The following is a 21,631-nucleotide window of genomic DNA, read 5'->3' as shown; positions in this document are numbered from 1 at the left end:
GGAAGAAGAGATCTGCACAGCCTCGGAAAGGGCCAGAGAACAGACGCAACGGCAACAACACTGTCCTCAACAGAAGGAAAAGACAAGGAGAACCTCTGACAGGAAATTACCTGTGGGGAAGGTCGGAAACAGCACTGACCTCAATACCGCCGGAACACAGACTATTCAGCAGAGCAGCTATGTTCTTCTCCTCAATAATACATCCTGGACTGCAGGCTTACGCAAACGCAAAATGGCTCCAGATAACTAGGTGGGAACTAATGTTGACAATTAACTCTACAGTAAATGGATTCAACGCAATAAAAGAGGAATTGCGAGCAGTAAGAATGGTTGCACTACAGAACAGATATGTACTGGACCTCCTCACAGCAATGGAAGGAGGCGTTTGCGCAAAGATAGGACAATCATGCTGCACATTCATTCCTGCTAACGATGCTGACAATGGTACACTCACGGAAGCTGTATCACAATTGGCCCAGATGCACTCAAAAATGATGGATGAAAGTAAAGGTGTAAAAAAGGATGAGAGCTGGTTTTCAATATTATGGTCATGGATGCCATCTTGGCTGTCAGATGGACTGAAGATTATAGTTGGATGTACTATTCTGGCTGGAGCTGCACTGATCATAATAAGATTTTGGAAAGCCCGGAAGGCACGCACCACAGACGAGATGATCAAAATGGTTGGTATACACCTCTTGATGCCAACAGATGACGGCCAACACACAGGCACAATCATAAAAGAGAGAGAGAAGTTGCGCAACCAGATCATCACCAACCACCTGGACCCACCATCTGTGAAGCTCGAGAACCCAAGAAACCCCAGGAGCTACATAGGGAAATGGGTATACTGCACTCCTGGAGGAACCTGTGAATATATGTATTGGTCATTTGAAGACCATGTTAACCACTATGGACATTTGGGAGGAATAACTAAGATATGGAGAGTAAGAGGAGATAAAGAAAAGGATATGTTTGTGGTCGACAAGTCGACCAGAGGGGGGACTGAAGTGGGAGAATGGAAGACCAGGCTACCGCCCTTCCCCTCTCGCGCTTGGCCTAGAGGATCACGGCCCAGACCCCCGCCACAAGAGGAGTTTGCCTATCTACCGGACGACCAAATACCCTGGTACAGGAACATACGGATGTGTCCATCTACCTGCCCAGCAGCCCGCCCTGTCCATGCCGACACCTGCGGCACGGATCAACTCGACTAAACCTACACGTCGTTAGAGATGCCATGACGACCTAGCCAACGGTCAGCACACCTGTACAAATATACACACTGGACACTCCCGCACCAATCTACACGAAGAATATACTCAGTGCTATGAAGTAGGCGACAGACATACTCACGGGCGTACATCTTTATTATTTTCCACATAGGCTCTCAAAATGCAGAAACGCAAGACGCATCATGAACTTATATAAAACGGCTTGCTCACGCTTCTTCTAAGAGCCATGTACTATAATGAAGAATATAACGAGGACACGATACTGAGGATAAAGCAATATGATACCGTAACCTAAAGCACCCTGCATCAAACGGTTCCATCTATGCACCAAGCCCAAGTAGGCCGCAGGCAAAAGCTTCCATGAACATTGAATGAGCAAGAACTGGGTTGCTGACCATGCAAAATGAGCCCGGCGAAAGCACACCGCCAAGGGCACGATGTTGCAATCTCACACGCTGCAAGCCAACGCCAAGGTCGCACCTGCAAGATAAACCAGGCACACAGTAGGAAAAACAATATTAATTGTGTTGAATTTTGCCTCAAACACGGTCCCACCTCACGTGACAAAGCCAAACCTGACAAGATGCCAAGCCCAGGAGGAAGGAGACGCCTGAATCCCACGTTTCAAGACACAGGCAGATACAATTAAAAGACTCATTGGACATCTGCAGCAGTGGGAGTATTCGACCTCCCAACATATGAATAAATCCTCACATTGTTTACACCTACCCATATTAAAACATTGTTGCAAATGACAGGTGCACCGCGAGCTGGAAACAGCGATAGTCCCAGACTGGGAGGCTCGCGAGCGGACCAATTAGAACATGGGGTTCTTATCACTGACGCCATTCACATTGACTAATCCTCAGAGGTCTTCATGTAACAATTTTCATGTATCAAATTGAAGGGACAGCCCAGGTATACCACCTGACTAACCCTCAGCCACTAACACCGTTCTCTATATGTGCGCTATACTAACCCTACCACTCGAGTAACCAATCCAGAGTGGAGATAGGTTTTTTGCTAAACTTTCCAAGTGACGCAAGTAGCGCGTCATACTAAGGTAAAAAGGGCCTGCAAGCCCCACGATTGTGTGTGTGTCAGGACGGACGCGTACGCTCCTTGACCCATCCCTGCCGTTTTGTCTAATAAACAGCAGAGTCACCTTGCTTCTTGCGTGTGTCTCATACTCTATCTCTTTTGGGATATACGGGAGGAGTTGGGGCCTTCCTGCCCGGAGGTCTGCGGACGGCCCGGATGACCCCGGCAGAATTTCCCCCCGACAAGTGTTTTTTCGTTCTTATGTTAGGTCCTTTCATTACTTTTACGTCGGGGTGTAGTTTGCTTCTTTCCGTGTGTCTAGCCAGTGTCCAGTGGTGTCTCGGCCAGTATCCATGTTTTGGGGCTTCCTCAAGATCTTGCTGTGCGCTTCCCTTGCTCTATGTTCCACTCTCGAGGCCCTCTACTGCTTTTTGCCACATCCCCTTCGCCAATGCTCACTCATGTTGGGGCGGAGGGGGGTATTCTGTTCTTGTTGCCTCAGTCGTTGATTTGTCAAAGTCTGTCGTCACCAGGTTTTTCTGTTGCAGGAACCGCCATGCAGATTCCGGGTCTTCATATGAATGCCATTGTTTATCGATCGGTATGCACCATCCTGTGGAACATATTGACCCACTCAGCTGTGCTTCACCACATCCCTTTGCTGCATTGGTGCAATAAACAGCTAAATGGCTGTGCTGACTCCTGTGCATGCCAGGATCTCAAAATTGCGTTTTTACAACCACCAGAAAAATGGCTGCACCACCGTGACACACACATTTTAGGCAGGGGGGGACAGAGTACACACTGCAGGAATGTGCCAGTGTGCTCTGCAATATTTACCATGAAATTAAGTAAATAGTAAGCATCGCCTTGCTGAAAAACCCCAAAATTCCCTTTTAAAATGAAACGGTTTCACTCTTTGTAAAAGCTGCTTTGACGCGAATTCCATCAATTCGTTTTGAAACCACTGTGATTAAAAATGCCATGCCATGCTCAGGATCATCCATTGTGTCTCAGCAAAACCGGGTTTAATTCCTGAATGACAGCCCCTGTCAAAAGTAACTTTGAAAAAGTAAACAAGAACTCTGCTTTTACTCACACGGGAAAGCGCGCCTATTTCTCCACAATGTATCAAACACCAGCTGTCTTCAAAAGAATTTTACTATCTGAGCCTGGTCAGTTTCATATACCAGTGTTCAGATAAAACTCATGCATTCAAAGAAAAATGACTTTAGCTGCAAGGACATTGTGGAAATCTGAGTGAGCTGCCCAAAACCGAATGAAAGAAAGAAATGTCAGTTTGCACCACGTGTGAAAATAGGCTGCTTACAAAATAAGGAAAAACGAATGCCTGCGTTTTAAAACAGTACACTGGTAAATAAATGCTTTACTTGTCTTTAGAAATATAAAGGGGTTTGTTACTGGGGAGAATATATCACATGCGTTATTTGCTGTACCAGGCTTATTTAATTCTGGATTTAAGGTCTAAAGTGAAAGATGTTAAACCCAGGGTAACTTGAGTTACCAAGTTGAAAAACAGGTTTTCTGCCAAAGGGGCTCTCTCTCAGCAGATCCTGCCAACCCACTGATAATTATAGGGTGTAGCAGACTTTCGTCTCTGTTGGAATTCAGGACAATGCTGCTTCCCAGGAAAGGAAGCCGGAGGTGTCAAAGACATTAAGACTTCACTTAGGCTGAAGCAACCTCCTATCCTGCTTGAAAGGAAATGCCAGTTGGTGTCAGCTGGGAAGTAAAAAATGACAGACAATGACTCCCATTTGTTCTTAACACTATTTTATAAAGAACTTTAAAAGACTTGTATCTCAGCTGCCAAAATTGGTAATAATTAGGAATTTTCACAGCGTAAAAGTGGAATTCTCGCCTGTATTTTAAAACTTGGTAGAATGTCTTGACACACTCTGGACAGAAATGGTGATATATGTTGTATTACAAGAAAAGCATAACATTTTGTACATACATCCCCGGGGATAATTTGCATCTGTGTTGGGGAGAATTTTAGGCCAAATCGTTCATGCTTAAAATTACCAAAATGTATCAGTAAGGCGAAACAAGGTTGCACAGACTGGAGGTTTGAACTGATCTGTGCTGCACATCATATGTAAACTCTGTGTATAATTGGCCAATAGATTGCAAGAAAAGAAATGTAGGTTTTTGGCAAAATCCGATTTTAGGTAAAGTAAATGTGGGAGTGTTGGGACATTGTAAACTCACCTCATAAACCTGACATCATCCCCTTAGAAATCCAACCAGCAGAGAGGAAGGCGGTGATTACTACCCATGCCCAATCTTATTGTTAGGGGCGTGTGTAGTAAATCCTGCCCCTGTTATATACTGTGATGATGTCACCTGGAATTATAAATAAGGGCCCCTGACAACACACAGACACACTGATTGCTGATTCCTATGCCGGCATCCTGTTCCTGTCTGTTCCTGTCCTCATCTTGCATTTATCCATCTAAACTCCAGATCCTAATCACAAGGCCAGGCAATTGCTGATCCTGCTTCAGCTAAGCCTCAATTTTAAAAAAATCCCCATAACCAACAGAATCGCTGTGGTGTTTTGGGAAGCATTGTCACAACCCACTTCCTGAAACCCTCCCCCGGCAGGCCCATGGGCAAGGAGGGGTCTCGGCTTGGGCCCCCAACAAGCTTAGGCATCCTTTGCCTAGGCCCTCTTGGGGCCAGTCCTGGCGCCTTTGGTGCCAGGCTCATACTTAATGAAGATTTTTTTTTTTTAAATATATTTTTATTTTATCTCAACCAAACAACATTACAATGAAACATAAATAAAACACCTCAAACAACAAAACCAAACAAACAAAAAATAAGGCACTGCAGTCCCCATCCCTCCCCCCTATGAGCCTGTAGAGTGTCCGCCATCAGTGTCCGTTCCATGCGGTGGGGCCTCATCGCTCTCAAGTCCAGCCGAGGCCGACCCCGCACCAAACAGCTCAGCTAACAATAACTTCCATGCCGTGAGAGAGCCTGTTTCTTCCTCTTCCCCTGCCATACTGCCATCCTGCCACACTGTCGTTTCGGCATCAGCCCATTTTTGGAGATCTCGCCACCAGACCTCCACTCGCGGCTTATGACATTTCTTCCACCCCATGGCTATCCTACGTTTGGCAAGCACATAGGCCAGATCTTTAAGTTTCTCAACATGTCGAAGCTTACGCGCCCTGGGATACCCTCCCAGCAGACAGGCCCAAGCCGAATCCACTTTAAGTGTGATACCCCTCCCTGCCAGCCTCCGCGCCACTTCACCCCAGTAGGTTGCAATCACTGGGCACGCCCAGAACATGTGTATCATGTCCGCATTCTCTTCGTTACACTTGGGGCACGCCTGGCGCCCATTATCCAGAAATTTGGAAATTCTAAGGGGGGTCATATATGCCCTGTGCGTAATATAGAGCTGTATCTGCTTAAACCTGGCGTTCCTCGATACCTTTTTGTGGTACCCCAGGGCGCGCTCCCACATCCCATCCGACATCAAGGCCCCCATCTCCGCTTCCCATTCCAGTCTCAGGTGCCCCAAATCCTTCCCAACCTTTGTCATCAACATCTCGTACAACCTAGAGACCTCGTGCCCACCCTCTGATGCGTCATACATTATTTCCAGCGTGGCCTCCGGTTCATCGGCCAAGGTAGTTTCGGGCCACGTGCTCCGGACCTCCCGGACCACCCTATGATATGTTACATATTGACCCCTGTGTAGCCCCGACCCTACCTCCAGTTCATCAAACTCCATCAGGGTCCCATCCTGCCAGATGTCGCCCATAGTGATCAACCCCACTGACTCCCAGTATGTCCGGAGAATAGCTCTCAGCTGCCCGTCTTCCTTCGCCAGGGCGACCAGAGGTAACTGCGGCATACACGGCAAGGGGTCACCCATCATCCGACAGGCGCGCCGCCATATGTTCCTGCCAAGGGCTAGCATCTTAGGACGCTCTCTCATCCATGAAACGGTCACCCAGATCACCTCCCGCAGATAGAAGGGGGAACAGTCTCTCCCTAGCAGCCTGTGTTCGGAGGTCTCTTCATCCGAGAGCCACCTGGCCACATATTGCAGTTGCGTCGCCATATAATAGGCCTCAAAGTTCGGCAGCTTCGCGCCACCTTTCTCATAAGAGTTCTGCAATTTCCACAATGCGACCCTGTTGCGCGTGCCGTGCCATAGGAAATTCCTACATACACTATGTAACCTAGCAAAAAACTTCCTAGGTATCATATACGGGATGTTATTAAAGTAATGCAGGAGCCTGGGCAGCACCACCATTTTAAGCATAGCTCCACGACCCATCATCGCTAAAGGCAATCTTTCCCAGAACCTCATGCACTTCTCAATCTTTCCCACAGCTAGCTCAGTATTATGCCTGTGTTCTTCCTCGGTCGTGTGATACACGTCAATGCCCAGGTACCGGAAAGAGCTCGTCGCCCACGGGATCCGCAGCACTGGCAACCTCTCCACCGGTATCCCCACATAACTGCCTAGCGGGAATAGTGCGGATTTCTGAGGGTTGACCGATATGCCGGACAACCAGGCGTACCTCTCCAATACCTCCAAGATATACTGCAAATTCTCTTCCGGATGTTTCAGGTATAACAGCATATCGTCTGCATACATGGATATAAGATGGCACTCCCCTCCCACCTCTATGCCCACCAGATCATACTGCTGCCAGAGGTAAATCGCTAAGGGCTCGAGGGCCAGTATGTACAACATTGGGGACCAAGGACACCCCTGCCTAGTGCCCCTACCTAACTGCCATCTCTCTGACACCACTGCGCCCGTACGGACCCTAGCCAGAGGCGCACTATATAATAGCTCGGCCCACCTCATGTAGCCTGGTCCCTGTCCAAACCGTCCCAAAGCCGCCAGCAGCCACGGCCATCGCACAGAGTCGAACGCTTTAACCGCGTCCAACGCCACTATCGCCATTTCGCTGTCCTCATTGCACCCCCATTCAACCACCCTGTGAAGGCGTCTATGATTCTGAGTAATATTCCGATTCGGGACATAGCCCGTCTGGTCAGGATGGATCAGCTTGCCTATCACCCTCCGCATTCTGGCCGCCAGGACAGCTGTTAGGATCTTGCTGTCCTGGTTCAGCATCGACAGGGGCCGGTAGGAGCCACAATCATGTCCCGGTTTATTGGGTTTGGGGAGCGGTACTATAATCGCCTCCCTGAGCGATTCCGGCAGCCGCCCCACCTCGAACGCTTCATTAAGCATCTCCAGCATGGGCGGGAGCACCTCCTCTCCATACTCTTTATAAAATTCACTGGGGAACCCATCCGCTCCTGGGGCCTTGCAAGTGGGTAGCTGCCGCACAATCTCCTGCAGCTCCTCCACAGTGATCGGAGCATCCATCTCCTCTCGCTCTTCGTCACTTATCTTGGGCAGGCCTATGTCTTCAAGTACTACCTCTATCTCCTCCCGGCTTCCCCCTTCTCGATCCTCATATAATGCTTGATAATATTCCGCGAATGCCCCATTCACCCCTTCCTGGGTGTCCTCCTCCACGCCCTTTACAGTGATAACTGATCGGATCGGGGATCTTGGGGTCTCGCTCTTATACAGCCAAGCAAGAAGCCTGCCCGTCTTGTCCCCCCCCACATGCAACCTCTCAATGTACTTCCTGTAATTCAGATTACAGAGCCTGTCCCAGTGTTCTGCGCACCTCTGCTGCAGATTAGTGACCTCCTCCGTATCCATCCCACCCTCCCCCAGCTCTTTCTCCAACTCAATCTCGGCTTTACGCAGATCAGCCAGGACTCCTCCCATTAATCCCTTGGATTTCGCAATGGCAACCCCCCTCATTACAACCTTAAAGGCCTCCCACAAAGTACCAGCCGACTTGACACTACCTGTATTCGCCTCAAAGTAAGCAACTATCTCCTCCCTCATATCCTCTCTGAAGACTGGATCCCTGAGCGCTTCCGCCCTAAGGCGCCATGTTGGAATTCGCGCACGTGGGGGACAAAGTTGCCATCGCATGACCAGGGGCGAGTGGTCCGAAAGGACTCTCGCCCTGTAGTCTATCTGGTCACACTCCGCGACAACGTCCAGAGTGACGAAAAAGTAATCCAGCCTTGTGTGTAGCTGGTGCGGGGCCGAGTAATGCGAATATTGCCTCACGCCAGGGTGTCTCGTCCTCCACACGTCTGCCAGGCCAAGGTCTACCAGCAGCGCCTGCAGTACCCTAGCCGCCGGGCTGGGCCTGACCACCCTGTCATCCGACCTGTCCTCCTTGGGGTTTAGTACACAATTAATGTCCCCACCCCAAATCACCGGACCCCGCATCCCTTCACCAAGTCTAGTGATCAGTGTCCTAAAGTATGTCGCCGTGTCACGGTTGGGAGCATAAGTATTTATAATACACACTACTTTATTTTCCACAAGCCCCCTTACCATGACCAGCCTCCCATCAGACTCCACAACCTCCCCAAGTAGCTTAAACGGGACATGTGGTGCAACCCAAACCAGCACACCTCTAGCATAGGCAGAATATGTAGATCCAACTACTGTCCCTCTCCACTTCCTCCCCACCAGTTCCAGTTTATCCCGTGTCAGATGCGTCTCCTGTAACAAGACGACATCTATCTTTTGCCTTTTTAGGTACAACATGACCTTGTTACGCTTAAGGTAGCTGTTAAGCCCTCTAACGTTCCACGTTAGTATCCTAAGGTCCCCCATGATTTATCAGTAGCTCCCTCCTCCCTCCCAGGTCTACTCGCCTCCCCCCCACCTCAAAGACCCCCATTTCCAGTTTCTCTCCCAGGCTCATATAAAAACTGACCCACCCCGCCCCCCTAACCCAACCAACTGCCCAGCTCCATCCCTGGATCTCAGGCATCCCCGTGTCCGGTTCTCTCTGGAACTCAAGTAGAGAACCCGACAGGGTGTCACCCCACACACAGTGACTAACCTAAACTGGGGTACAAAGAACAGCCCCTGGAGGCTTCCCTCCCACACTTCCGTATCCGCGCACACGGACCATGTTCCAAAGTCCTAACGCATACACTTCCATAACAAAGTCACACAGACTATATTCCAGTCCCAATGTTCATAGCCCAACTGGGCCCGCAGCGTCACTTATCTCTTCCCGTTCCATCCGCCGTCCGCTCATCTGGCTCCTGAGGACAGTTTTGTGCATCGAGCCATTCCATGGCCTCCTCCGGAGTGTCAAAGAACAGCATCTTAGTCTTGAAGAAAACCTTCAGTCTGGCCGGGTAGAGCAACATATACTTGTACCCAGCTGCCCACAATCGCCTCTTAACCGCCCCAAAGTTTATGCGACTGCGCTGCACTTGCAAGGTGTAATCGGGGTAAGCAGTAATGGTCGCCTCTCCTCGCCGTATGGTGCCCCCCTTACGAAAGTGTTCGAGGATCCTTTCCCGATCCCGATAATTGAGGATCTTGGCGATCACAGGCCTAGGCGGGTTCCCCGGCGGTGGTCTCCTGATCAAGGCCCTGTGCGCCCTCTCCACCGCAAACCCCTGCGACAGGGCTCCCCCAGTGATCTCCTGCAGCAGCAAGTTCTCAATAAGCTCCGTGGGATTCTGGCTGGCAGGCCCACGATGCGAACGTTGTTTCTCCGGGCACGTCCTTCCGCCTCTTCAGCCCTACTTTCCAAGTTGCCCACCCGCTGCACCAGGGCATGGATATCACGCTTATGTGCGGTGCAGTCCGGCACAGTAGGGCCCATCTCCTTTTCCAAAGTTTCCGTGCGCTCAGCCAGGGCTCGCACATCCTGCCTCAGGAGGTTCACGTCCTCCTGCACTGCCCCAACCTGTAGTTCCATCGCAGTTTTCAATTCGGCCACAGCAAGTTGGAGCTTGGTCTCCCACGTCGCCTTCAGGTCCGCGATCGCAGCGAGGACCTCCTGGTTCGCACCACCGGCGGCCATCTCCTTGGTCTGAGCCTTATCCTTGCTCCTGGCTCCTTCCGGGCCGGGCGGCGTCTTGGCGTATTCGTCGAGCGTGGGCTGTTTATTCTTCGCCCTCAGAAGCTTGTTCGACATATCTCCAGTCAGGAGCGTCCTTCTGGCCGCGCTTCGGTCCAAGGCAGGGAGGCACTATGCCCATACACCACAACTCAGTTGAGAGTCCCAGCTCGCCCAACAATCTCAGGCACCGCTGTTGTCCGGCGCTCCCCCCAGATGGGCAGGGTCGCGCTGCCCCCTTCGTACCGCCGAGAGGGCGCACGTATGCTGTGGTCCCGATCCACCGCTCCTTTGTCCCCTCGTCAAGCGGCGGCGGCCATTTTGTCGTCCGTCGAGGTCTCGCCACCAGTGCTTCACTCGGCTCCTAAGTACACGTGCGCAATACGAACCCGTGTAAAAATGTATCCTCGCGTGCAGCCGAACTTCATGTACACAGTCTTCACAATCTTCGCCAAACGCAGCGGTCCTTGCGCGGTATCAGTCGGATTATGTACGGATCAGCGGGAGCTCCCGTACAGGCACGTCTTTTCACATGGCTTCCAAGCCACGCCCCCCCTACTTAATGAAGAATTGTGCTTGGGAACTACTTTATTTCAATGCCAGTCAACATGGAGGCATCCACATAGCCTGGCTCCTTGGAACCAAGCTAAGCGGTATAGTGTTTTGGGTGTGGTAGCCTAGGGACTATTTTACCTGGACTACTTTCTTGATGCTATTTAAACCACACCCGACTTGGAGAACACGCTTCGCGTTACTTTGCAATCCTGCAACGTGACGCTCATCGTGTTCAGCAACATCTGCGAACCTCGGAAGAACAGCACCTGAAAAACAAAAGGACATGGTTATTAGAGGCAGCTTACCTGTGATTCCACCGCTAGTTGTCCTCTGCTCCTGCAAACATCATCCAAGGAACAGCAAGCCTCCCGGACCATCGGATCTGCAAAAGGAGAGAAACGAGACATTAGACATTTACAATTGTGCCGGCAGCTTACCTCTCAAGTCGCCCATCGACCAGCACCGTCTTGGGACTTCTTGTTCTGGGTGAGCACCGCAACCTACGGGAACAAAAGACAACAGGTTAGCAAAGGCAGGGCATCATAGCGCTGCGCATAGCACCTACTTACCGCATCAAGGCGCTCTCGAAACACCATCACCTGCCGGTGAGTCCATATTCAGCCAACGTTCCACAGCGAACTTCCGCGCACCTAAGGAGAGAGAAAAGACATTATTGAATCCAAGAAAGGCTTACAGTATAACAGTAATAATACCTACCTGAAAGACTCTAAAGGGCAGCATCAGTGAAGTAACTAGATCGCACTCACCCACAAAGGACAACGTGCCCCTTCCAAGAAGGCAGGACGGAGAGCACGCCGAAAACCATAACAGGGTGAGGAAAGGTCCGGGGAGGGGCTGCGGACATATGGGTTGTTGGGAGGCTCTTACCCCAGTTGCCCAGTCTTGAACATTGCCCACCTGTTTTCCAGGCAGAACTTCCGCGCTAATTATACCAGGGAGCGGCTGAGAAGGGCACCAGAGTCCCTGCAGCGGGGTGGCGTCCCTGTGGATACCAGGTGAGCGTAACAAGCTTCCTGAATTAACCTGGCTTGCTGTCACTCACTGCATGCTGCTGCTATCCGGATGACCTATAGTATCCAGTAACCAGAATTGCCAGTCCAGAAGAACTATCATTTGGTATCGAGTCCCTGCCCAGCTGACTCTGTCCCGCTGAGTTTGTCGGCTGCCCTGTGTTAGACCAGAACCGTGTGGTGATCCAGAGAGCTGACTGTCCAAAATCCAAACTAAAGGTGGACTGCGAGTATCAATAGGAACCATAGAAAATCATAGTCTGCTTGCCTTGCCTTGTACTTGGTTCCAATCTCTAAGTCACCATATACTTATCGTGATAATTGTCATATTGTCAAAAATCATTCTTGAAACCCTGCCTTTGATTCCTTGTGCTAGTGCCAACTTCTTTAATAATTTTGTCTTGTGAAATCCTAAGCCCTTAGTCCTCCCTCGGGTGATCAGACTGGGTCCGCCAGGGCGGAGGCAGAGGTGCTAGGGTTGATTCCGCGGATCAACCCCAGAGCTTACGGTGTCTCAATCTGGTAGCCTAGCCTGAATGCCCTAGTGTAGAGTAAAACTGTCCTTGTCAAAATAGATTTCTGTCCCTTTTTCGCGCGTTTATTTTCTCAAAAACGCATCTCACTAGATCTTGCATAACTCACTCAATTTACCAGCTAGAGCTCTCAATTCAATTCCATATTGTACCTAGGATCCATAGCTACCCCCAACACAAAAACCGCATCCCGATTTACAGTATTTCACCCGTTTGTATTAAAAACCATTTGGGAAAATTCAGACGGGATTTGCAAAAGTGAGTTAATATGACAACGTGTCATTTTGATTATAGTCTGTTTTCAATCTCCCATTCCATTTCGACTTGTATGCTTTTGCTCGATCCATTGCTCGTGATTCCTAGTAACTTTCCAGTGTTGCTCCAGTAAAGAATTGTCTTTATTTCAAGAGTCTTAGACACATTCATTGTTTATCCATCCATTTCCGAGCATCATTTTAGCATTGCCAGGGTTTAAATCCGTTTTTCTCTCTTGTTTGTGGAGGGAAAGTCGGATTTCCATTCTGTTTGTCTGTCATTCCTGATTACCTGCTGATTCCGTTTATCCACTTAAAATTGATTATTTGTGGATTGAGGGAACCTAGAAGAGGGAAATTCTAACTCCTGTGCTATTGGAGTTGTGGCTTGGGAATCGCTGCACAAACGCTCCCTGTGCCATTTCCCATCTTGGCAACAGGTGAGCGTGTGCACTGTGACCCTCTGGCCTTCCTTGGAACCATCATGACGTTGCGCTGAGTTTCATGAGCCTCGCGGGCTCCCCAGCAGTGCCGGAGCTTGCCCTGCTTTTGTCCCGCCTCCCTGTCCCTCCTCCGGTGCTGATTGGGCAATTCCTCCCATTGGAGTTGTGGCCTGGGAATCGCTGCACAAACGCTCCCTGTGCCATTTTCCATCTTGGCAACAGGTGAGCGTGTGCACTGTGACCCCCTGGGCCCCCTTGGAACCATCATGGCGGTGTGCTGAGTCTCGTGAGCCTTGTGGACTCCCCAGCAGTGACAGAGCTTGCCCTCCCTTTGTTCCGCCTCCCTGTCCCTCCTCTGGTCCTAATTGGATAATTCCTCCCATTGGAGTTGTGGCCTGGGAATCGCTGCACAAACGCTCCCTGTGCCATTTTCCATCTTGGCAAGAGGTGAGCGTGTGCAATGTGGCCCCCTGGCCCCCCCTTGGAACCATCATGGTGGTGCGCTGAGTTTAGTGAGCCTCGCGGGCTCCCCAGCAGTGCCGGAGCTTGCCCTCCCTTTGTCCCGCCTCTCTGTCCCTGCTCTGGTCCGGATTGGACAATCCCTTCCTTATCCTGGGCCAGACCTGGGCAACCCTCTGCCTGGCAGCCCCTGCGGCTAAGGACCCCAAGGCAAAACTCCTACATTGGCATCTCCCACATGTGTCGGCAGGTATTGCAGGGGAAGCCAGTGAAGCCATCAGTCAACAGACACCAACAAAAACTGTAAGTGTGGCATGGGTGGGGTGTAGAGCAATTACTCTACTCCAGAAAGCCCCCGCCACTCTACCTTACCTTTCCATAACGTTGACTACCATAGACTTACAACATGAATACTTAGAGAGATTTGTGACCACCATCTTAAATCTATTCATGGCATGGTCTGTAAATGTTGCATTGCATTACACACTAACTTACTTGCCAATGTCAACTAGTGCCACACCTAGAGGGAACTGTGAAGAGTGACCTGCATCGCATCTAGATAGGATTATGAATGTTAGCATGTGCCACACTTAGATGGAATTCTTAACTTTAGCCTGCGTCACATCTAGATAGGATTGTGAATGTTAGCATGTGCCACACTTAAATGAAACTGTGAATTTTACCAAGTGCCACACTTAGAGGGAATCATGATCACTAGTCTGCCTCACATCTAGAGAGGATATTGAAGATTAGCAAGTGCCACACGCAGATGGAATAGTGAATGATAGCAAGCATTACACCTAGACATAACTGCAAGGACAGCAATGCCAATTAACCGATCCAATAACAATTTCACCCCTCTGCATACAACTCTCAAACTCTAACCAAACACAACCACAAGCCTACAACACAACAATCCACACAAACTTCACTACACTGCAACAACAAAACAAACCACACATAGACTCGCACAACAGCACACGACTACCGACCGTAAAATACCCCAAGCCCAGTCAACGGACCCACCGGGCTGAGGCTGCCAACAGCACATCACTGCTCTCTTGCACTTTTCCAGCTTATTCCCACTAACTCACCCCCCTCGTTCCCTTTTTCAGAGCCACCAGAGCGCCAGGGGACCACTCTGGTGGTGATAGTGCGCGGTACAAATAACCTTTAAAATGAACATTAACATCTTAACTAAAATCAAGAAGTGCTCCTATTCTCTGGTGTTTTGTGGTGGTGTCAATAGAAGGTTAAACTAAGTGCATTGCTTACATTCATATTGTTCTTATCACCCCATTGGTGATTGCTGCCCCATATAAAAAAACAGTATTTCTTTTTAATTTTCAAATAAATAAATAAATATTTTATCAACCAGCCTGGTTCATGGTCCATTGGGACCGGAGGTATTTGAAAAGGGGGCGTGATATGAGTGGTGTATCATCTCAATATAGAATCTAATCTATCACACATAAGCATTTCAATTGTGCGCTGCATACTGGGCTGAAACTAAGGTGTGTGTCGCCTGATTGAAATCCTTAACAAATTTGCAAGGAATTTTAAGTAATGCCTGTGCTCTGTGGCTTTGAGTGCCTCAGAGATGGGATTGAAGCCTTTCCATCATCTTGAGACTTCCATCGAGTAGTCGTTGAATTTGTATTTCTGTTCCGCCTACACGCACTGGGGATGCCGTTTTGTAGTCTTGTAAAATGGCCACTTTGTGTTGAAAATTTAGTAATCGCATCGTTATGACTCTAGGATGCTCGTTTGGTGCCAGTTTTGGTATTGGCACTCGGTGTGCCCTTTCGATGATGAGGTCCCTGCTATTGGTCACGTGTAGGGCGTTCTGCAAAAGGTCAGAGATGAACTTTTCCATGTTTGATCCTTCAGTGTTTTCCAGGACGCCAACGATCCGGAGGTTGTTTCTACAGGATCTGTTTTCCTGATCCTCGATCTTATCTCCCAGTATTTGTACTTCTCTTATTACCCTATCCAAGTCAGTTTCCTTCATGTTCTGATTATCCTCCAGGGCACTGATGCGCTGCTCATTATCTGTTGTTCTCTCTGCTTGGGCCGCCAGGTGATTCTGCACGTCCTGAAGGACCCTCTTGATGTCATGAACACAGTATTTGTTTCCTGTGTTACCTGGCCAATTAGTTTCATCTCGGCCAAGATGGCCTGTAGCTGCAATTGGAGATCCATATCCGGTTTGTTTCTTGTTAAGCGTCTTGGTAGGCCTTCTGTTTGGGCAGTGTCTGGGGGGCCTTTAGGATCCAGGGTAAGAGTACACTGTTGCATGCCACCCTGGTGTCTTCTCTCTCTGTGCGTGGCATTGTAGATATGCTGGGCGGTTGTAGGGGCACTTCTGTTTTGTGTTGTGCCACGGTCCTTTGTCGCGTTTGCCACCTAGGGGGAGTTGCCACGGTTCCGATTTATGCTCCGGGTGAGGATTCCGCTGTGTGCGTGAGTGAGACCTTCCATGGTAAAGGCTGGGCGGCGCAGTCACAGTCTGGTGCTGGGATTACCTTGCGCCTAGGTTCGGGCCCTCGTGAGTCATCATAGCCTCCCTTTGCACCCATGGTCGAGTTGGGTGTATCCCCTTCTAGGTACCGTGTCAATTTGCTTCCTTGTTCCTTCTTATTGTTGTTCCCTGAGTCTTATTTTTTTTAATGTCCTCTTGTCCTCCTGCGTCTCGAGACGCTTGTTGGGCCCTCCACCCCCTTGCAGCGTTCATTGCCAGGAAGTGGGATTGGTCCTGGAACCTGTGTTCCACTGCGTGTTGTGCGCCTTGAAGGAATCCAGGAGTGGGGTTGACTCTTTGGGCCCGTGCCTGGAAGACCTGGAAGGTTTGTTTGTGGTGGTCGCAGCCTTGTGTAACCGTTGCCTCCAGGGTCGGTCGTTGGTGGTGCACGGGGTCTCCTTGCGCATTGGGTTTCGTCGCCCCAGGTGTATCAGCGCTGCCCCAAGGGCCTTGTGGCATCGGCTGTTGGTTTGGGGCGGCTGCGGGCTTGCATGCTTTTGGGAGCAGGCTGTGTGTCTCTGTGCCGTTTCGCCCCACCCCCTTGGTTGGGGGTGGCTGGCTGTAAGTCCCAGAAATAATGGAGGTGCATGCGCGTGGTCGTCACGCCAGTAGTGGCCCCTGCGGTGCGCTTGACTTACTTGGTGCTGGCGGAGGTGCCCGTCCCGGGTTCCACTCTCATCCGCCTCGCCTTGTCCTCCGCTCTGCCTCTGTGGTTGGGCTGATGGACACTGACCGTGGCCCACCTCAGTGTTTGTGTAGGTCAGTGGCGTCATTCTGGGGATACTCTTCTTGCTTTGTTGTTACGCTGGCAGTTGCAGGCGGTCTTGATGCTCCATCCCCTCCTTCACTGTGCTATTAACGATTCCACTGGCACCTTGTCCTTTTGTAGTCAGTGCCCCTTCTCGCTGTGGATTCAGTCGATTATCTGGGTTACGCTGTGCACAGGCTGCCTGGGGACCGTGTTAGCTGTGTGGTGCCTTCGTTTCCAATTTCGCACCTTTTGCAGTCTGCTTCTGCTCATGGTGTGAGCCGCCCGTCAGCCTGATGGTAATTGCTAGCCAATCGGCGGTGCGGTTTTTCACAGGATCTCGCCCATCACTGCTGCTTTGGTTCTGGCTTCACATATACTCCACAATTATTTAATTGTGAGCGCTCAAACAGGGCAGGTTTCGGTTGAACAAGCCGCCTGTCGTCTGAGCTCTCCTAGTCCACGGCCATCTTGCACGTGCTCTCGAGCGCCCCCCCACCCCTATTCCATTTTAAATGTAGAAAAAAATATTCCATAAACGTCAATGAAAAATAAATAAATCAGGACTGGACAGATGTTTCCAGAATGGAATTGGGAAACCTGAGGGTTCTGCCCCATCTCATCTAGATTCCCTTATTTTACCACTTGGCCCTCTTCCTAAACTCTCCACATCAGATTCCTGCAACTCAACCACAAATACCTCTGGAAATCCACGACAGCCATCCATACATGTCAACCCTCTGATTTAGGTGGGAGACATCCAATTTTTCTGTCAAAAATGTTGCTTTCTTTTTTTATACTTTCCCTCTCCTAAAATATCTTTAACCCCAGTTGAATTCAATGGGGAAATTCAATTCTTCCCCTTTAGTGGCAAAATCAGCCTCCCTTCCGATGGAAAATGTTAGCCCTTACTCTCCCCCCCCCCTCAATTATCTGATTCTACCCAGCTCTGGTCGTTTGGCGAGATTTTCCAGGGTCCGCAATCCGACAAAATATGTCTCGCCAGTTCTCGGAAAAACATTTACACCCTTCAAGGGTGTTAATGTTTTTAATTTGCTTTTGTTGCTGAAGCAGAGAATCTAACACACAAAAGTCGAGAGACTTGCCCACTAGAACTTTCTGCACTTATGCTTGCTAGGATTGCACTCTGCAGAAAATATTGACGCAAGCTTTGTAGGTTTAAAAGGTGTGCACAGTTTATACTTTATTTGAAATATCAAAGGAAACACGCCTTCTCTCTTGGGTTTTTTAACAAGTGTTAATGAATCTCCTAAAATGGAAATATGTATGGGGAGGCGTAAATAAAATCGCCAAATCCACCACCAACGCCTCTCGCTGTTGGAATCCCATAATTAATAATATAATTTCCAAGCACCGATTCTACCTTAATCCACACTATCTCGACGGCAATAGTCGTGTCTTGCTTCAGTCCAACTGCTCCTAACTGCAACTGAACCTCCCAAACTAGAGGCGATCGGCTGCCCAAACTATGCCAACTCAACTGCGACCTGCGTGAATTCTAGGGCCTCCTCTCCCTGGCGCGCTGTCGGTTCTGCCCTTGGACACTTCCGCTTTCGGCGCCCTGGGAGGCCTCGCCCCGCCAGGGTACGCCCTTGGGATGGCTTAGCATGGACTAGGAAGACTTCGCGCGTAAATGCAGGGTGGCGCCACCGGTTCAAGGTGGCTCGAGCACGCCCCGATTCCGGGAATCCGATTGACACCCGGAACCAGACCCACAAGACAGGTGAGGCAGGAGGCTGAAGGGGGAGTGGAGGACACGTGTCCCAGGTATCTTGCACCCATTATGCTGATATAAACCGGTCTCCTGGAGGCGCTTGCACTACTGGTGGCCTCGGGACGTGGGGGGAGAAGAAGCGAGGAGGGGGCACCTGGGCGAGGGAGGGTGCGGGGGCGCGTCTATCTCCTGCTGTTGCTCTACCTCTGTAAGCAAAGCTCGTGTTGCTGCTTTACATGTGACGCTTGACTGTTCACGGTGCCCCGTGTGAGGAATGTTTGCGGTGTTGTATTTTCCGTATTTTGAGTGAGGAATGTTTGCGGTGTTGTATTTTGAGTGAAAAGTGCACCTCTCTGCATGTGTTCCACATGAAACTGCTGCCGTTACTGTACTTGTGAGTGTGAGCACCGCTTACCTCGCTTGCTGTCCGTGCTGTGTTGCGGGAGGGGAACCTTTGCTGCTCACCCGAACGCCATGCGAATGAAGCGCGTGTCACTTTTGCCTGTGCTCTTTTACTAGTATAGCATTCATTAGCTGGCTTTCGTATACACGGCCACGGGACACGTTTTGTATATTTATATGGAATTATTGCGTTCGCTTGCGAAAATTCATAAGCGCTTTTACTTCGATTTTAGGCTAACTTTAAAGACCACGCGAGGCTCAAGTGACTGCGAATATTTAAGCACCATCGGGCATAATTGGAGACATTTCATTAATGGATTGTAGGGAAACAAGGGAGTTACGCTCAGATTGTTTTGGTGCATTTGTATGTGGTTTTAGAATAATAGACACATTTCTAGAGCCGCCTGTTGGATGGATCACACATTACATTAATTGCTTTAATACGTTTTATTAAAGGTAGCTATGCTTTTTAGGGGTACATTGGAATGTAGTGTTCACATCATAGCTGTTATGGCTTTGACATGTAAGTTTGTTTTTTGAAAGAAATGAAGTTTTATGAACACATTATGCAACCGACAATTTGGTTATGAATTGATATGAATTTTATGAATGTGATTTATTAATGTGTATGCAATGTTTTTGTATAGAGGTTTTGATAAACCAAAAAAATACACGTGAGGCGATCGCCTCGCCTACTCTGTATTTTTTAAAAAATCTTCTGTAACCGAAAGGGCATTTATTCTTTTGCCCAATGTGATTATTTTGGGTTTGTTACTGATTATTTTTGTGTAGACAACTTCACAGTATTCTTGTGGTATCTCCAGCAAGGTGACAATCCTGGACTATCATCAACGCGTTTTGGGGTAAAACCCCTTAGTCATGAGATAATAGATCCTGAAATAAAAATCAAACCGATGAGCTACAAGAAACTGTCCTTTTAAATGACTATCAGTAAGGGATCCCCCTCTTAACAATGAATGCCGTTACTGACCGTTTCTGGTGGCCTCTTCCCAATGTTTAATACATATAGATTGAGATTGTGTATTTCTGCTATTTTATGTTAAATAACGAAAATAAAATGTTGGGCTCATTTTTACGTTTTCATTGGTTGAGTACAATTATAATCTTGCAGCACAGAATTATCACCAGATATATTGGAGTCAGCGATTGAGCTGTTTGAATTTGTTTCAGTTAATGAGCACCTCCTAATTTGCTCTGAGATTCAGAGCAGCACATCAGTATTTCCATAGATATGACCCTGTGCTCCACAGTGGTGGACAGCCTTAAGCCTTTTAATCAGAGGTTGGACTCTTTGGAATCTTGTTTAAGCCAACATCCTCGGGGCCATAAATGTCTTGCCCCACCTCTGCAACCCTCAACTGGTAGTTGGCTGTAGCGCATTGGTTCCTCAACACCATGAAAGAGGGACTGCTTGAGGCCCTCACAGGACCTCACTCTCCTAACCCCCTCTACCTCCAGGCAATGACACAAATGTTAACTGCTGCTGAAAGCAGCCTATGTTAAACGGATAAGAATCCCGCCTCTTAGTCTCTTCCCCAGGGGATGGAACTACAGGTGCATGACGTTCCTTTGCAGAGTCAGGTCCTCCCACAGCAGACCTTGACACTGCCTCAGAGGAGGACGAGGGTACGACTGAAGAATGGTACAACCATTATTTAGCGCAGGAAACTGGCCACCCAACAGGATCTGTTGAGCCCTTTTGGTGAAGGTCTTCTGGCTTGTGCATGTTGGCTCACAAGGGCGTGAACCGCCGTCGATCCTCCGAGTAGGTTCTGTCCCCTCATGTTGCAGCCTACACAGGATTTCGACAAGGATTTGAGTGTGAAACTCTGGATGGGGTCCCCTAATTCCTGCAGGGGGAAAGTGAGTGGCTACCAACTTTGATCTGCACATCTTGATCTTTATCTCCAGAAGTTACAAAGACCCCCCCCCCCCCCCCAAGAAAATTACTGATAAGTCTGCACAAGCTCTAAGAGCTTTCTGGCACACTAGCTTGAATAATGAGCCTCTCGGAATGTGCTGCGACAAGATGGTAGCTAGTGTATCCGGTCATCGTAGCATGCTGGGTGCAGTAAGCCATCTGTTTACTAGAGGATAACAACTGCGCCTAATAAGCGAACCGCAGACAGGAGTCCTAATGAAGATTGAGTTTGAGAAAATGGGCTTTTCCAAAGGTGGTCTGGACTCTGATGTCCTCCTGTTTTATAAATAATCTGCAAGGTTGTCCAGTAGATGTGTTAACACCTCGTTGCATTTGCCATTTTGCCTAATTTTTAGCACTATTCTTTTTTAAAGGGGGTAAAGCACCTATACCGTCTCCCATGCTCCTCACCCCCATTATCCTAGAATGCCGTAATAAATATTCCTTTATCCAGTCACCCCCCCCCAAGAAAAAAAAAGAATGCAGCAAAACGGCCATTCACCAAATGTGGTGAACTCACTGCAACGAGGTGGGCGGGTTTGCATCTAGACTGCTCTTTAAGCTTCTCTGTGCAGGGTCTTCCTGTTTTGGAAGGGTCAGTCATGTAGGAATTGCTCTGCCAGCAGGGCTCTTACAAGTTACAAGGTGGCTGAGGCAACACCTCCCGAGACTGCAACAAGACTCTTGGACAGGGCAGTCCCAGGTCGAGGAACTCCAGGCAGTCACCGAAGGGGAGTACTGCTTTTGTCTCCTTCCACTACCGAA

General features: G+C 49.2%; 2 protein-coding genes across 3 annotated transcripts in view; one reads left to right on the top strand and one right to left on the bottom strand.

The window, feature by feature from the left end:
* LOC138579949 (uncharacterized abhydrolase domain-containing protein DDB_G0269086-like) overlaps positions 1–16,812 on the bottom strand; it is a 34,122-nt gene extending 17,310 nt beyond the window's left edge. Inside the window, exons 1-3 of the mRNA XM_069650172.1 lie at positions 16,678–16,812; positions 11,262–11,298; positions 11,104–11,180 (exon numbers count right to left, since the gene is read on the bottom strand). Of these exons, the coding sequence (XP_069506273.1) occupies positions 11,104–11,180; positions 11,262–11,298; positions 16,678–16,812 (249 nt within the window). The remainder of the gene's footprint in view (positions 1–11,103; positions 11,181–11,261; positions 11,299–16,677) is intronic.
* A 1,463-nt stretch (positions 16,813–18,275) lies between these two features.
* LOC138580804 (sesquipedalian-1-like) overlaps positions 18,276–21,631 on the top strand; it is a 46,339-nt gene continuing 42,983 nt past the window's right edge. The window contains exon 1 of one of the 2 annotated variants that reach the window (XM_069651652.1): positions 18,276–18,531. The gene's annotated coding sequence lies outside the window, so the exon portion shown is untranslated. Of the gene's footprint in view, positions 18,532–18,655; positions 18,731–21,631 lie in introns of those variants that run through there. The other variant, XM_069651654.1, reaches the window with a different exon arrangement.

This window comes from Ambystoma mexicanum, chromosome 3p (assembly GCF_040938575.1).
Source record: "Ambystoma mexicanum isolate Mex_15411 chromosome 3p, UKY_AmexF1_1, whole genome shotgun sequence".
Taxonomy (NCBI): Eukaryota; Metazoa; Chordata; class Amphibia; order Caudata; family Ambystomatidae; genus Ambystoma; species Ambystoma mexicanum.
The sequence above is the reverse complement of the archived record's forward strand: the minus strand, read 5'-3'. Positions and strand labels throughout refer to the sequence as shown.